The sequence below is a fragment of the Bactrocera tryoni genome, chromosome 4 (assembly GCF_016617805.1).
Source record: "Bactrocera tryoni isolate S06 chromosome 4, CSIRO_BtryS06_freeze2, whole genome shotgun sequence".
Lineage (NCBI taxonomy): Eukaryota > Metazoa > Arthropoda > Insecta > Diptera > Tephritidae > Bactrocera > Bactrocera tryoni.
In genome coordinates this window covers 68,302,641-68,318,012 of record NC_052502.1, presented here as the reverse complement: position 1 = coordinate 68,318,012, position 15,372 = coordinate 68,302,641, and the positions used below count along the sequence as shown (strand labels likewise).

At 34.4% G+C, this 15,372-nt stretch overlaps 3 protein-coding genes across 5 annotated transcripts; 1 reads left to right on the top strand and 2 right to left on the bottom strand.

Annotated features, from left to right (window-relative positions):
* Positions 1 to 293: 293 nt before the first annotated feature.
* On the top strand, positions 294 to 4,778 carry LOC120773981 (inosine-5'-monophosphate dehydrogenase). The gene is made up of 6 exons (XM_040103237.1): positions 294 to 392; positions 488 to 1,036; positions 1,105 to 1,255; positions 1,699 to 2,350; positions 2,450 to 2,990; positions 3,112 to 4,778. The coding sequence occupies exons 2-6, from the start codon at positions 882 to 884 to the stop codon at positions 3,215 to 3,217; spliced, it is 1,605 nt and encodes a 534-aa protein (XP_039959171.1). The 5' UTR covers positions 294 to 392; positions 488 to 881; the 3' UTR covers positions 3,218 to 4,778.
* Positions 4,779 to 9,966: 5,188 nt separating this feature from the next.
* LOC120775033 lies at positions 9,967 to 12,129 on the bottom strand. 3 transcript variants are annotated; one of them, XM_040104998.1, is made up of 6 exons: positions 11,295 to 12,129; positions 10,726 to 11,208; positions 10,501 to 10,584; positions 10,374 to 10,436; positions 10,233 to 10,308; positions 9,967 to 10,129 (listed from the first exon to the last, which is right to left on the bottom strand). In XM_040104998.1, exons 2-6 carry the CDS (start codon positions 11,053 to 11,055, stop codon positions 10,071 to 10,073), a joined length of 612 nt encoding a protein of 203 aa, XP_039960932.1. In that variant the 5' UTR covers positions 11,056 to 11,208; positions 11,295 to 12,129; the 3' UTR covers positions 9,967 to 10,070. The 3 variants fall into 3 exon arrangements, with proteins under 3 accessions (XP_039960932.1, XP_039960930.1, XP_039960931.1); XM_040104996.1 differs by having other exon boundaries at positions 9,967 to 10,308; XM_040104997.1 differs by having other exon boundaries at positions 9,967 to 10,308; positions 10,516 to 10,584.
* A 152-nt stretch (positions 12,130 to 12,281) lies between these two features.
* Positions 12,282 to 13,769, bottom strand: LOC120775034. The gene is made up of 5 exons (XM_040105000.1): positions 13,690 to 13,769; positions 13,124 to 13,603; positions 12,848 to 12,916; positions 12,709 to 12,771; positions 12,282 to 12,643 (listed from the first exon to the last, which is right to left on the bottom strand). Exons 2-5 carry the CDS (start codon positions 13,445 to 13,447, stop codon positions 12,389 to 12,391), a joined length of 711 nt encoding a protein of 236 aa, XP_039960934.1. The 5' UTR covers positions 13,448 to 13,603; positions 13,690 to 13,769; the 3' UTR covers positions 12,282 to 12,388.
* Positions 13,770 to 15,372: the final 1,603 nt, after the last annotated feature.

Sequence of the window (15,372 nt, the reverse complement as noted above, 5' to 3'; positions counted from 1 at the left end):
AAATATAATAATAAAATGTTAATATAATATTTCTTTTGTGGCGGCCGTAATTTGTGAAATAATTTATAAATAAATAAAAGTATACATATAAATGATTTATCATTATGTTTAAGAAAAACAATACGGCATTCAACTAATTTCTAAATATAGTCAATAATTTTAAAAATATTGTAATATATAAGTTTAGCTGATAGCTTAGTGAGGCGGAGATATTACAAATATTATAAAAATAATAATAAAATTAAATCCTTACAAAATGATGATTTATAAATCTACCTGTCACTGCATCCCTGCAAAATTGGGAGCCTTCAACGAAATGAGCAACACGTGGAGCTTGCGAAAATACTCATTTAGTGTGGAGCAGTTGAGTGTGACGCATTTTTGAACGGACGGTAAAGAATATATTTAAAAAATGTGCCTTTGATAAATTGTGCTAACTGAACCATATTTTTGGCGTTATTTACAAAAATTGTACTTTTATTTACAGAATTTTCATACTGTTTTATCAGCGCGTTGTTTTTTGACATATTTGTTGCTGTAACTCAATTTTGGGAGCGAATATCAATTGTATAGTTACCACGAAGCTGGAAATTTTCCACCGGTGCAATTGGTACTACAACTTTTAATTGTGGCGACGAAATTGTCACAATATTTAATATTGTGTACTTGTTGTTATATTACTGGACTGAGCTCGTGCACCAATACTTAAGGCACGCAATTTTTGAAATACATTTATTGCCAAGAACATTTATTTTACAAGAATAATATATAAATAAGCATTTAAAGTTCAATTACCTGTGCAAAATACGGCAATTGACTTCAACATTTCAATTAGTGCCAAACGATCATTTACATACGCGATTCTACAATAAATTTTAACGATGGCAACAACAACAACCAATGTGACCACTAATGGATTTACCAGTGCACCAGCTGAATCGGTAAAGGTAGAATCGGCAGATGTTAGCGCAAATGAATTGCAGGATGGCCTTTCATGTCACGAGCTTTTCGTTAATAGCGATGGTTTGACCTACAAGTATGTGTGCTTATGCGTTATAATTTTATCATTGCGTGTTAAATTAATTATGCGGTTATATTGTTTAGTGACTTTCTTATCTTGCCTGGTTATATTGATTTCGCCGCTGAGGAAGTGGATCTGAGCTCACCATTGACCAAGAGTATTACATTGCGTGCGCCGCTAGTATCATCCCCCATGGACACTGTCACCGAGTCAGATATGGCTATTGCCATGGCGGTAAGTGTTAATGCTTGTGGTTACTGGGATGATAGTGTTGAGGCGCAGACGTATATATATATATATACATATATTATAACATAAATATATATATATATGCGTTTTTATATATGTATATGATTTTGGTAAATGTTAAATTATTAGTTGTTATGTTCATATTGTACAAAGCAAACAGTATTTAGGGGTAATTCAACTCATTCAGGCATACATATGTACATACATAGTTTAAATGTATGTTTGAATAAGCTGAATTCGAAAATACTGTTTGCATTGTATGTAAATTTGTCCATAGGTATATTTGTTTCGGTTTGGGTTAAAAGATTATTTTAATAACTAAATTTAATCTAATCTATTATTCGTTTGTTATTATTGTATATGTTTTTATATTTTGTTTACAACTATTTTCGTATATTTTTGTGCTTAAAAATTATTTTTACTTTCAGCTCTGTGGTGGCATTGGTATTATACATCACAACTGCACGCCAGAATATCAAGCGAATGAAGTTCACAAAGTCAAGAAATACAAGCACGGCTTTATTCGTGATCCGTCGGTTATGTCGCCCGAGAATACAGTTGGTGATGTGCTTGAGGCGAGACGCAAAAACGGCTTCACAGGCTATCCCATCACCGCCGACGGTAAACTGGGTGGTCGCCTGTTAGGTATCGTCACATCACGTGACATTGATTTCCGTGAGAATCAGCCCGAAATTAAATTGGGAACCATAATGACCACCGAATTGATAACTGCCCCTAACGGCATTACACTGCCCATGGCTAATGCTATTTTAGAGAAAAGCAAAAAAGGCAAATTGCCAATTGTTAATGAAAATGGTGAATTGGTTGCGCTAATAGCGCGTACCGATTTGAAGAAGGCACGTTCTTATCCGAACGCTTCGAAAGACAGCAACAAACAATTGTTGGTGGGCGCTGCAATTGGCACACGCCCCGAGGACAAGGAACGTCTCAAATTGCTCGTCGAAAATGGGGTTGATGTAATTGTTTTGGACTCATCGCAAGGCAACTCAATTTATCAAATTGAAATGATTAAATTCATAAAGAACACTTATACGGGACTACAAGTGATTGGTGGAAATGGTAAGTAACAAGCAGAAGTGAAGTAACAGAAACCTCCTTTGTGTACCTCAAGGTGGCAGTCTCTTACAAATTTGTGTTTTTTGCCTAACTCCTCTGCAGTTGTGACACGCGCTCAAGCCAAAAATCTAATCGATGCTGGCGTAGATGGCTTGCGCGTTGGCATGGGCTCCGGTTCGATTTGTATTACACAAGAGGTTATGGCATGCGGCTGCCCACAGGCTACTGCGGTTTACCAAGTATCTACCTACGCTAAACAATTTGGTGTGCCTGTCATAGCCGATGGTGGCATTCAATCCATAGGCCATATCGTCAAAGCATTATCATTGGGCGCTAGCGCTGTCATGATGGGCTCGTTATTGGCCGGTACTTCAGAAGCGCCAGGTGAATATTTCTTTTCGGATGGTGTGCGCCTGAAGAAGTATCGTGGTATGGGCTCACTAGAGGCTATGGAACGACGTGATGCCAAAGGCGCCGCTATGTCACGTTATTATCACACCGAAATGGATCGTACAAAGGTGGCGCAGGGTGTCAGCGGCAGCATTGTCGACAAAGGTTCCGTTTTGCGTTATTTACCCTACTTGGAATGTGGTCTGCAGCATAGCTGTCAGGACATTGGCGCACGCACAGTCAGCGAACTAAGGTGTGTGCATTTAACTTTTTTAATCATTTTTTCTTTGAAAGTTTTTAAGTTTAAAAATTTTTTTTTTGTTTAAATTTGTTATTACTTTGTTTTAATTAAATATTTTACATCTTTTACATAGAGCAATGATTTACAATGGCAAATTACGTTTCATGAAGCGCACTCATTCCGCACAAGTGGAGGGTAATGTGCATGGTCTCTTCTCCTATGAGAAACGTCTCTTCTAACAAACAGCTGCAACAAGTGTGCGCACTGATAAAGCGTTAATCGCAAGCAATGCGGTGCAAGTGCGCAATGGTGGGTTGACAGCATATTTGCAAAGGAATGGGGCGTACGAGTGCGGCGCAACGGCAACACATAACATATATAATAGAGCGGCAGATACAGCAACGATACAGCGGCGTCAGCAGTAATGTACAGAAACAAAAATGAAAAAAATTAAAAAAATTTAGTGTTTCAACGGTTAACGGTTATGTTTTATGACATTTGCTACATTGCTTGCATCAGTAGCTCTAGCAATAACATTTCCCACTGGCGTAATTTATTATATGAAAATACCGCCGTTGTGTTTACTTGTATAATTAGTTTTCACACGTTACTTCGTGTGCTTAGAGCAGTACTTAATACATAGAAAAACTTATAAATTTACAATTTTATACATTTATGCTTATTCAGCAATTATCGTTGTGTCTAATTCGGTTTACATACAGCTGTCACGTAAATTTTCAATTTTTTTACATTTTTGCTTATTCAGCAATTATCGTTGTGTCTAATTCGGTTCACGTTGCTTTATATTAAATACGTGTTTTTGGCAATATTGTTATCATTTAGTTAAAATCCTTTGATCACACAATAGGATGGTTTAATTACAATCACATATTATTTGTTAAACTTTGCCACCTTTGCTGTATTTTTACTAAACTTTAGTAATAGCTATAAAAAATATGATTATTTTTGCAGAAAATTGTAAAATTTTATTAAGCAGCCTGTGTTAAGATTTGTAAAAGTTGAATTTTCTCGAAATTACGCTAGCAGCTGATATAACGCTGTACTTTATTGGCAAGTATTCTTTGTTTTCCTAGTTTATACAATTATATTGTTAGAAATTTTTATAACTTTAAATACTTTATATACATATTTATGTAGATTTCTCAAAAATTTAGCAAAATTTAAACCTAAAATCTAGAAAATGTATGTATTTCACACATTTAGGTGTTTTAAAATTTATTGATGTTCACAACAAGCGCATACCTACCCACAATATTAGTAAATATGTATGTTGGAGAATTTTAAGCGTAGTGTAGGTCTAAATGTTTTTTAACGAGTTGCAGCAATGTCGTGGTGTAGATCCAGCATGATGGCGCGCAGATGTCGACATACAATGTCGTTAACGCAATAGACTGTCAAGGAAAGTCGTCATAAGTGAAAGTACGGGTCTACGTAATCGGTGTAGACCCCGATTTTTATCCGGCCAAGGACCGTCAATCCGGCTGCATTTCTTTAAATTACTTCAGGAATGCTTTTGCCGCTGCAGTAACACTAAGAATTTGCCGCCATCTCTATTGCTCTAATAGACTTTGCATACATGGACGCGCCTATCTGCAAGCTGTTATGTATGTTCATACTTATATCTAACTTTTAATTAACAATTGCGTCTTAACTGCACTTAAAATTCTCCATTATAGGCAAGAAAATTCAATTTATTGCAATTTATATAGAAAGCAAATGAAAATCTATGTGACTACAATACCTTATAAATGTTAGCAATTATGTAATAAACTATATACATAAATAATTCAATATAACAAACATGTATTTCAATGTAACAACAAATACCATTGTTTAATTTGTAATCTAACGTCTTGAATTACTTAAACAACCTCCGTTTTTGTTGTAATTTTTCTATTGAGGCTTTTTGTACGCTTTCGTGGGTAAATACTTACATACATATAAGTATGTATGGATGCATGTTTATATAGGATATGTAATATCAGCAATGTTGGAACCGCATAGCAGCTGCTGCGAAATTGTTAGGCGGCAACTTGCGTTTGTATGTTGCTGCAAGCAGCTTATCCGTGAATTAGCGGATTGCACTCAGATTCACTGCGATTACTTTCGATTTCCAATGTGCATGAAAACAGCAAAAAAAAGTTATATGTAGATATGTTGTTGTTGTAGCAGCCTTGAAATTTATCACAAATACCACAATTGTTGGTGTTGCTGTTGGTTTTGTAATTGTTGTGGTTGCATGATGCGTAATAAAAACAATATTGTAGTTGTTGTACTTAGCAATGTTATCGTTGCAGTATTAAGCAGAATTGTTATTCTTGTTGTTGTTGTTGCAAATAACAATGTTATTATGGTCGTTTTGTTGTTCTTGTTGTGGTGGGTGTTATATTACAACAATATTGTAGTTGCTGTACGTAGCAATTTTGCTATTTCGTGTCTCGGTATTGTTTACTTAACGGTTGTTTGTATCAACTAAAACTAATAGAGTTAGATACATACATACATATATGGTTATATATAGATGTAGAGACGAGCTCAAATACGGGTAACTGTCCGTCCGTTCCTCTGTGCAAGCTGTAACTTGAGTAAAAATTGAGATGTCTTGATGAAGCTTGGTATACGTGTTTCTCGGCATCGTAAGACGGTTGCTATTACAGGTGGGTGTAAACGGTGTACTGCCACGCCATTAAGCGAAACCTACACTGTAACAATATATAGTATAGTCAATAACCCTAAGATTTTAGGTGTGACTTTTGACAGCCTGTAATTCTTCGCTCCTCACACGACTGCGATTATTGCCAATGTACAGAGCCGCAACAAAATCCTCAAGTCGCTAACATGAGGAAAAGACAAAGAAACGTTGTTGGCAACATTCAAGGCAATCGGCCGGCATGATTGATTTCAAAGTCACTAAATTTGTTCGCGAAACAGCGTCGCGTTAATGTCTATGAAACAATGCTTCCCGACTACCAGCATGTCATGAAACATATTATTACCGGCGAAGAGTTTTGGATCTACGCTTACGACCCGGAAACAGACGATCAATCGGCTGAATATCGTGGCAAAGGTGAGCCGGAGCCGAAAAAACCGCATCAAAACCGTTTAAAAATCAATGTTAAGTGGACAGTTTCCTTCGATTATTGAGGTGTGGTGCACTCCGAATTCCTTCCGACCGGCCATACTGTCAACAAGAAAAAGTATTTGCGTCAATTGCGCGAAGCTATTCGTGATACAGTAGAGGCCCGCTAATCCGGATCAATTAAAACCGGCCCCTATCCGGAATATAAGGAAATCCGGATTATCAAAGACATATCAGAACTATGTATTATGAAAAAAATATTTATAAATATCTGTTTGTTTATTATAACAAATAATCACATGTTACAAAGAAACAAAAAAAACTTAAACCAATAAAGCATAAAAGCGAATGTAGTGAATAATAAACATGTGATCCGGATTAGAGAATCCGGATAGAGAATGTCGGTCCGGATTACGAGGGACATAATAGAAATTTTGAGTTTTTTAACCCTGTCCGAATTACAGTGGAATCCGGACTAGGCCATGTCCGGATTAGCGGGCCTCTACTGTATTTGTACCCTTCGTAAGTTTTTCGCAAAATTTTCTGCAAATATCGGCCGCAGACACCGTGTTCGCCTGATTCAGCTCCGTGTGACTTCTGGCTAATCAGCAAACTCAAACGACCGCTTCATGAAAACCGAAAATTTAACAATCGTTTCGAGGATTGGAAAAAGCGTTCGCACAATGTATTGGGGTCAAGAGGGACGACATAGATTTGGAAGAACAAATAAAGAATTTTAAAATTAAGAACAAAGTCTTACTATTTTTTGCTTATACGAGTATGTCGGCCCCGCAAAAATTCAGAAAAAACCACAACCAAGTTCATCGTATATTTATCCTGACGACTGAAATAAACCGAGCCGAACTCGCGTATACCGAATAAGCTCATGTGGCAAAGCTATATTATATTTGTTTTTGTGTATGTATGCTTGTAAGTCAGTGTGTATATTTTGGTAAATTTCTATATACATATGTATGTACATATATGCACAACCACTTACTAATGATTGTCCTGCCCATGGCGGCTGAGTTCGTCTCCCGCTCTCCCACCACATGAGTACTATATACATATGTACATATGTATATGTATGTCTAAGTTTGTGCTGTTTGGCGAGTGGTTAATTTTTTTCGCTCTTCCGCTGAAAGGATGCTTGTTTAGGGTTTCTGTTCCGAAATTTCTGCATTCCTGTTCAAAATTGATAATCATTTGCATAAATATTGCGCGTTGCGTATGTATTTGTTATATGTGTGTGTGTGAATATTAGTAAGTATATTTGCATATACCTACACATATACTTACATATGTACATACATATATACACACAAATGTAGGTATATCTTTAACTCTTAAATCATAACACCTCCACTTTGGTGACTTTTCTTCGTATTTGTAAGTGGTGTCTAATACATTCTTTTTTCGCTGAATTTCTGTGAGTTTTACGTTATTTCTAGCTTGCGGGAAGATTACAAATCAGTTGGGGTGACTATATTAGTCGCAAACCTTCTTGTATAAAATGGATTTTAGCATCTTCCCAAGTTGTGGAATTGTGCAGAGGCACTTTTATTGACAAACGTTTTGTGTTAACTACAGCAATTTGCTTGTCTTGTCAGCTGTTATTACTGTTGTATTTTGATTAAAATATAAAAAATAGGTCACCATAGCGTATACGCAACTCATCTTTGTTCTATAGCATCACACCCAAAAACCATCGAATTGATTAGCATTTGCTGTTGTTTTATTCATCTTTACTTAATCATACCCCTCGATCAGATATAAGTCCCGTTTAATGCAAATTCATCATCTGATTTAGCTTTAAGGCATATAGCTAAAGAAAAAATAAAAGCTATGGAGACAAAACTATAGGCGAAATTGGTCGTTGTTGTAGTAGCGGTTGTCTAAGCGAAATTGATTGTTGTTGTTATAGCGACCGAAAACATTCCGAAAGTAACTTCAAGAAATGGTGCCGAGTTGACAGTCCTTGGCTGGATAATATTTCAGGTCCGCTCCAGTTCCTTAGATCCGACTGTCGTGGGAACGGGCGGAAATTGGTAAACGGATACATTAATTCTGTGTTTTTTTAATTTTTTATGAATTGCTTTAGAAATTTTCAGAATTAGAGAATTAGTATGTAGTGTCTATGCAGTGCCGGCCCATCTATATAGATAAGTTAGGAAATTGCCTAGGGTGCAAGAATTTTAGGGCCACATTTTGGCTAATTTTTATACATATTTATACTCTTTAGGTCGCAAAATTTGGCATTGGCCTAGGGCGGTAAATTTTCTCGAAGCAGCCTTGTCTCTGTACTATATATCGCAAACCTATGAAGTAATACTTCTTGCAAAGCTGCTTACTTAAATACACAGCTAATACAATGAAATGTATAGAATTTTTTTTATTACGCACAAATGAACACTTTATTAAACCATACAGAAATAAAATGTTAATTCTGAATGAAAAAAGGACGTTATCATATACATATTATATCAAGCTTTCTTATTTTGCGCATCCGTACAGCCGTTGACAGCTAATTAGAAACGACACCTATTTTGAATTAAATGATGTTATTTTCCAAATCACGTATATTTATTGTATTTTCACTTAATTTATTGAAACCTATGTTAAACTTATAATTTACGTTATAAGACTCTGATAGCGCAGCAATGGTGTAGCTTGCCAGGCCGTTTTAATTTCATCACAAACATCCATACTTGGGATATTTTTGGTGTATATGGCTCTTTAACCATCTCCCAGATATGTTCTATAGGATTTAAGTCTGCGCTGGACGATTATGTCAATTTAGACGTATGCTTTGAATTGTTATCTTCCTTATAACAGGCAACTTTTCCTCAGCCAATGGCAACATGACATTTTTTAGGATGTCGACGTATTTCTCCTTATTCAAAAATCCATTAATCTTATGAAGTGGACCAACACCATTCCAGATAAAACATTCCCACACCATGATTGATCCTCCATCATACTCAACTACGCGTGGAATATAGCGAGGATCAAATTATTGAATTAATGGACGGCGAATAAACCTTCGACCATGCGGACCTAAGCGATTAATTTTGGTTAAATCGTTCCAAAGGACATACCTCCGTTGATTTGTTGTCTTAGACCAATAAGAGTTGGCAAAGCCTACGCGTCGTTTCTACGAATTTTAGTTCGAAGTGGGTTCCTGAGTGCTTCTCCGCCGTGAAGTCCAGATAAGACCAAACACCGGGAAATTGTTTTCTTGAATAGTTAGCCATTATATTCATCTTGAATTTCACGTAGAATGTCAGTGGAACTCTATTTTTGGGTCTCTTCAAGAGATAGTCTTAATTCTGCGGTATATTTCTGTTGAAGTTTTTCGGATTTTTTCTTTGCGTGCAATATTGAAAATAGCTTTAAAATTCTGTATATGCTTAAGTACATTCAAACAAAATTTTTTTGAGCTTTTGACCTTATTCGAAATTTCTTTGCACATCTTTCCAGACCGACGAAGGTCATTCCTCATTAAAAAACTTCAATAATACATTTTTTTATATTTTAAACCACAACTTTGAAACACACCCTTACCAGAAATCCATAATATTATTAACAAAAATTAACACCTTAAGGAATTTTAATTCCTTAAACAAATGTTTCTAATTAGCTGTTAAGCTACAAATTAAATTAAAATTAAAAGAACTTTAACTTCACAACTACAAAACAGCGTGAATTTAGTAGTAAATGGAGTAAAACCAAAAACACCACCAAGAGTTTTAGGAATATAAGCCATCATCAACCACCTACAATAAAGGGAGCGTTTCTAATTAGTTGTCAATGTCTGTATGCATGTATGTATATATGTAAGTAGAAATATTTACAATGACTTTAAAATTATTATTATAGTTGTGGTAATGGTATATTCCTCAAATGCTCTTAAAAATTCCTTCTTCCGATACGCGAGCGCAACTTTTATTGTGGTGAATTAGAAAAGGCGTACCTTCACATCTTTATACTAGCTACTCTGCTATTCTCTTCGGTTTGGTATATTTTTTGACGTTCTGCCATTTTAGCTTTCCTTAGAATACTAAAAATTTCAGATGTCACATTGTCATATATATCTTCCGATTTAAGTGATTTAAGTTCACTGCAAAGCATTGCACAAAAAGTATCTTCCTTACTTAAATGCTCTTCCGCTTCTAATTCGTCTTCTAGTTCATTATCTGAGTCTACATCGCTTATATCACGCAGTCTTTTCTGAAATTCAAATTATTTGTAGGCAAGTTGAATAGCATATAAATTAGTTAGTGAAGACCACGTACTGTAGGAGAAAGTTCCGAATGTGATCGCTCCGTCTGAGATTTACTGAATAGTTTGATGTTTTTCTGAATTTATTGGTAAATAAATACAAATTCTTTAAATATATACAATATCTTCATAATTACCTACAGCAAATAGAATTACCTTTTCAGCTATCATAGGTCCATCGTTTGTAGAGCTCTCCTGTTTTATTTCACTTATGGGATCTCCATTCTAAAAATAAGAACTTTTCGTGAAACTTTGTATACATTAAAAAAAAATTATTTACTTGTCAATAATTATATTTTTAAACTACAACTGTCATATACGGCTAATCTTTAATAGTTTAAATATGTACAACACAAACATACGTACTTGTTCTGTAGGCTTAATAAATCGAAAAATTACGACGGGGTCCAAAAAGGTCATTTCATCATAGTAGAATAAACGCGGCTCATATCTAGAATCTCCGGATTCGGTGTTCTTTCTTTCAACTTTCTTTTTCTCTAAAAGGTAACTAGTACGCAAATGTTTTATTTTCTTCTTTACATCCTCCACTTTTCTTCCGAAGAATGTAGCGATTTCCCTCCATGCATTTTTCTTCAAGTCCATGTCTTTATATTCAGGGTTTAGACCGTTCCATAGGCACTCAGATTCTCTGTACATGGATAACAAATCGAAAATTTCCACCTGCCGCCACTGCATTCTCAACCTCTAGGGGTTTTGTATAAACGTCAAACTATTTTTGTGGAGCACTACTTACATATACGCAAATGCCACTAATAGACACCAATATGTGCTACACATTAGTTTATATATTTAAATAATTGTTTTCTCTTCACTTGTTAAATGCTTAAACTGAGAAGTAAATAATTTTTTGAAATTATTAGTACGTTGTAAATAAAGTGCACATTTTACTTTAAATTCTTTGTCTTACTATTTACCTTTTTGTTATGATATTAAAATGTTCTTCAGATGTTTTTAGAATGTTATTCCCATCAAGATAAAGCCAGCGATGTTGGCTGCTACAGCTGATTGTGTCAGAATTGATGACTGTGGTGAAAATAACATTGAAAAGTGTTTGTTTGTTTTTTTTATTTGATAAAAACTTGTTAGTTTCCAGGTTTTATAGATTATTGGGAAGATGTAACAAAAATACGAAAACGTTACAGGTATTCCAAGATTATGTTATTTGGCCACCAACGCGTTAAATTCGTTTATTTCAATAAGTGCAATCGTTTGTCTACAATCCTTTTTAAATATAATTAATTCTGGATTTGGCTTCTTCAAGGATATGTAATGTAAACTTTTGCTCGTTTTCGTGAAATTCTCTGGTTGGCCATTGCATTCTTTCTGCCTCCTCTTTCATTTTAAATTCGCAAATTCTTATATACCCCATCTAAATCATAATTATTTCTCATTAGCAAATTTTTGTCTTTGTTTACTTATTATATGCAAAGAATTTATAAAATAATCAAACGAACAAGAACAAAATGTGTGTTGGGTAAACGAAGTCTTCGTGAGTGTTTAGAAGCTAATTTTAAAACCTATTGTAAATCAACGCTGCTTTGGAGAATAATCTATGCCAAGTTTCGTGAAGATACCTTGTCAAGTAAAAAAAAATGATACAAAAAACTACTATTTTGAGAAGTTAGTTTGTAAGGCTGCTAAATTCTTTAGTAGTCCGATATCGGCGCTTCCGACAGATGAGTAGCTTCTTGGAAAGAAAAGGACGTGTGTAAAATTTCGAATAAATAACAAGAACTGCAAGACTAGTTCGCATATAAACAGCCGATTAGACAGCCGGACAATACTAAATCGCATCATTTGTATACATATGTACTTTATATACTTTATATACTTTATAAGGTTTGCTAGTTGTTAGTTATGTGTTTACGCACTATAGTTTCTTTACTATTAGACAAATATAATATTAATTTAGAAGATTTTATTTTTGTGGTAGTGTAGAAAACATTTCGCAAATAGTGTTGGGTGCAGGACCGACTTAAAAAAGTCACCTTCATAAACAAACGTGCTTTCACATGGTTTTACTAGCCACTTTAGTAATCTCTTCGGGTTGGTACACGATTTGACGTTCTGCCATTTTCGCATTCCTTAGTATGGTAAAAATTTCAGATGTCACATTGTCATATATGTCTTCCGATTTAAGTGATTTAAGTTCACTGCAAAGCATTGCACAAAAAGTATCTTCCTTATTTAGATGCTCTTCCGCTTCTAATTCGTCTTCTAGTTCATTATCCAAGTCTACATCGCTTATATCACGCAGTCTTTTCTGAAATTCAAAATATGTATAGGTAAGTTGAATGGCCTATAAATTATTTAGTGAAGACCACTTACTATAGGAGAAACCTCCGAATGTGATCGCTCCGTGTCAGAATTACTGAATATTTTGCGCTTTTTCTGAAATTATTGGTAAATAAAATATTTTTAAAATATATAGAATATCTTCATAATTATGTAAAGAAATTATAATTACCTTTTCATCAATCATATGTCTTTCGTTTGAAGAACGCTGTTTTTTCATTTCACTTAAAGGATCTCCATTCTAAAGAACGTAAGAATTTTTTTGTTAAATTTAAAAGACAAAAATAAACATGTCAATATTTTGTAAATACAATCGTCATAAATTGATAACAATATAAAATTGCTACAAATTCGGTTAATCTTTAATAAATTACTATTAACCAAATAAGTATCCAAGATATTTTTATTTGGCTCATATTTTATACATAAACAAAATGAGAATACGCACTTGTTCTGCAGGATTAAAAAATCGTAAAATTACGACAGGGTCCAAAAAGGTCATTTCATCATAGTAGAATAAACGGGGCTCATATACAGTTGATTCGGATTTCTTTCTTTCGACTTTCTTTTTCTCTATAACGTAACTAGTGCGCAAATTTTTTATTTTCTTCTTTACATCTTCCACTTTTCTCCCGAAAAATCTAGCGATTTCCCTCCATGCATTTTTCTTCAAGTCCACGTCTTTATATTCACGATTTAGACAATTCCATAGGCACTCAGACTCTCTGTACATGGATATCAAGTCGAAAATCTCCGCCTGCCTCCAATCCATTCTCAATCTTTTTGGGCTTTGTATGTATGGCAAACTATTGGCTTTGTGGAGCACTACTTACATATACGCAAATGTCACTAATAGACACCAATATATGCTACACATTAGTTTATATATTTAAGGTATTATTTTTTCTTCACTTGTTAAATGCTTAAACTGAGAAATAAATAATTTTTTGAAATTATTAGTACGTTGTAAATAAAGTGCACATTTTACTTTAATTTCTTTATCTTACTATTTACCTTTTTGTTATGATAATCAAATGTTCTTCAGAAGTTTTTAGAATGATATACGCATCAAGATAAATTTAGTAAGCGATGTTGGCTGCTACAGCTGAATGTGTCAGAATTGATGACTGTGGTGAAAATAACATTGAAAAGTGTTGTAAAAGTAAAATTACATTAAAACGGCTTTTTGATCTTTAAGGGATTGCAAAAATTCATGAAATTATTTATTAATTTTTGAACGTGTATTTAAATAGTTTGGGATGGGATTTATTTCGGTTCTACACATTTGCTTTGTATTACATAGTGCAAAATAATTCAATATTTAACTTCCGTCGAAATCGTTACATACATCCACACAATGAGAAATGGTTGCAACCAAATAAAAAATAAGTGTTACCATACTTTGTGAATAGAAAAATAAAAAAGAAGGATTACACCGTCAATACAAAAGTTATTATCGTGTGATGAGTAACGCAAACTCTCAAAATTTTGTTTCTTTTGACAAATCTTGATGTTGAATCGATAAAGTTTATTTTTCCAAGCGCTTTAGAAGGCCGTCAACACAAAAAAGGGCGTTCTGAGCGAAAGAACAGAAGATGTCTCACGCCCTGAACACATAGAGCGCAACAGACTGCAATCGACATCTGTCAAATATTAAAATACACACGTTCTTAAGGACACAGTTATTGAGACAGCTGCACAACTACACAACTGTGTCTATAAGAACCTGTGTATTTTAATATTTGACAGATGATCCGGGAGTCAGTGTTAGTGCGACCAAGGTTACCTCTTTAAAGCGCGGCCAAAGGCCGTCAATACAAAAACTGAAATCGTGGGATGCTATTCTAAAATTCACCCAAATGACCTTTTGATATCTTTAACACGTTGAGGACGGCGCAGTTTTTAATAGTCAGTTTCATCTATTTAAAATGTTTTAAAAAAACTCACAATTATTAAAAAATATATTTAAAAATTTGTTTTGATACCAAATTATTTTTTATTTTATTAAAAAAAAATGTCTTTTTGAATCAAAGACAGCGTGACCCACCGGTGGGTCATGCCGCCAGATGACACCTAAACGCGTGACCCACCGGTGAGTCACGCCGTCCTCAACGTGTTAAAGGATTTTAAGAATTCCTGAAATAATTTATAATTTTTTCAGCATGTACGAAAGTAGGTAGCATTGCAGTTGGTATATACATGCATGTGATTGGTATATTAATAACTAGTGTAAAACTCATACATAGCTGGCCAGTTCATAATTACTAAGATGACGTTCATGACACACCACAAGCTTGTCAAAACACTAATAAACCAATTCAAGCGCGATTTTCGTGTCAAGAATGCGCCCACCAACATCTTCTGTGGACAATGGATTAGGTAATAAATTACATATTCCAAATCTGAGACCAAAAAAACGAGACTGTATAGTATGTTCTGACAGGAAAATATCTGGTGGCAGGCTACAAACAAAGTTTTATTGTCAAACATATACGAACCAGCCCGCAATGAATATTAGGAAGTGTTTTAAAATGTATCATATTCTGTAAAATTATAAACAATAAAATATTAATTTTTTTTTTAAATAAACATTCCTCGATCTCGACCAATTCATATCAGTCCAATATCATTATAATACATTACTTAGTTCTAAAATTATAATAAGTTATGCGAGGGATTGTAAATGTTTGTTTCTGC

Bases quoted from the DNA above. Each gene is read 5' to 3' on its own strand.
- LOC120773981 (XM_040103237.1), top strand. From the start codon at position 882: ATGGCAACAACAACAACCAATGTGACCACTAATGGATTTACCAGTGCA. The intron at 1,037-1,104 runs GTATGTGTGCTT...TATATTGTTTAG, and splicing joins AGCGATGGTTTGACCTACAA to TGACTTTCTTATCTTGCCTG. The intron at 2,991-3,111 runs GTGTGTGCATTT...TCTTTTACATAG, and splicing joins CGCACAGTCAGCGAACTAAG to AGCAATGATTTACAATGGCA.
- LOC120775033 (XM_040104996.1), bottom strand. From the start codon at position 11,055: ATGCAGTGGCGGCAGGTGGAAATTTTCGATTTGTTATCCATGTACAGA. The intron at 10,585-10,725 runs GTACGTATGTTT...TCTTATTTTTAG, and splicing joins TTATTAAGCCTACAGAACAA to AATGGAGATCCCATAAGTGA. The intron at 10,309-10,373 runs GTACGTGGTCTT...TTTGAATTTCAG, and splicing joins ATTCGGAACTTTCTCCTACA to AAAAGACTGCGTGATATAAG.
- LOC120775034 (XM_040105000.1), bottom strand. From the start codon at position 13,447: ATGGATTGGAGGCAGGCGGAGATTTTCGACTTGATATCCATGTACAGA. The intron at 12,772-12,847 runs GTAATTATAATT...CAATAATTTCAG, and splicing joins GACATATGATTGATGAAAAG to AAAAAGCGCAAAATATTCAG. The intron at 12,644-12,708 runs GTAAGTGGTCTT...TTTGAATTTCAG, and splicing joins ATTCGGAGGTTTCTCCTATA to AAAAGACTGCGTGATATAAG.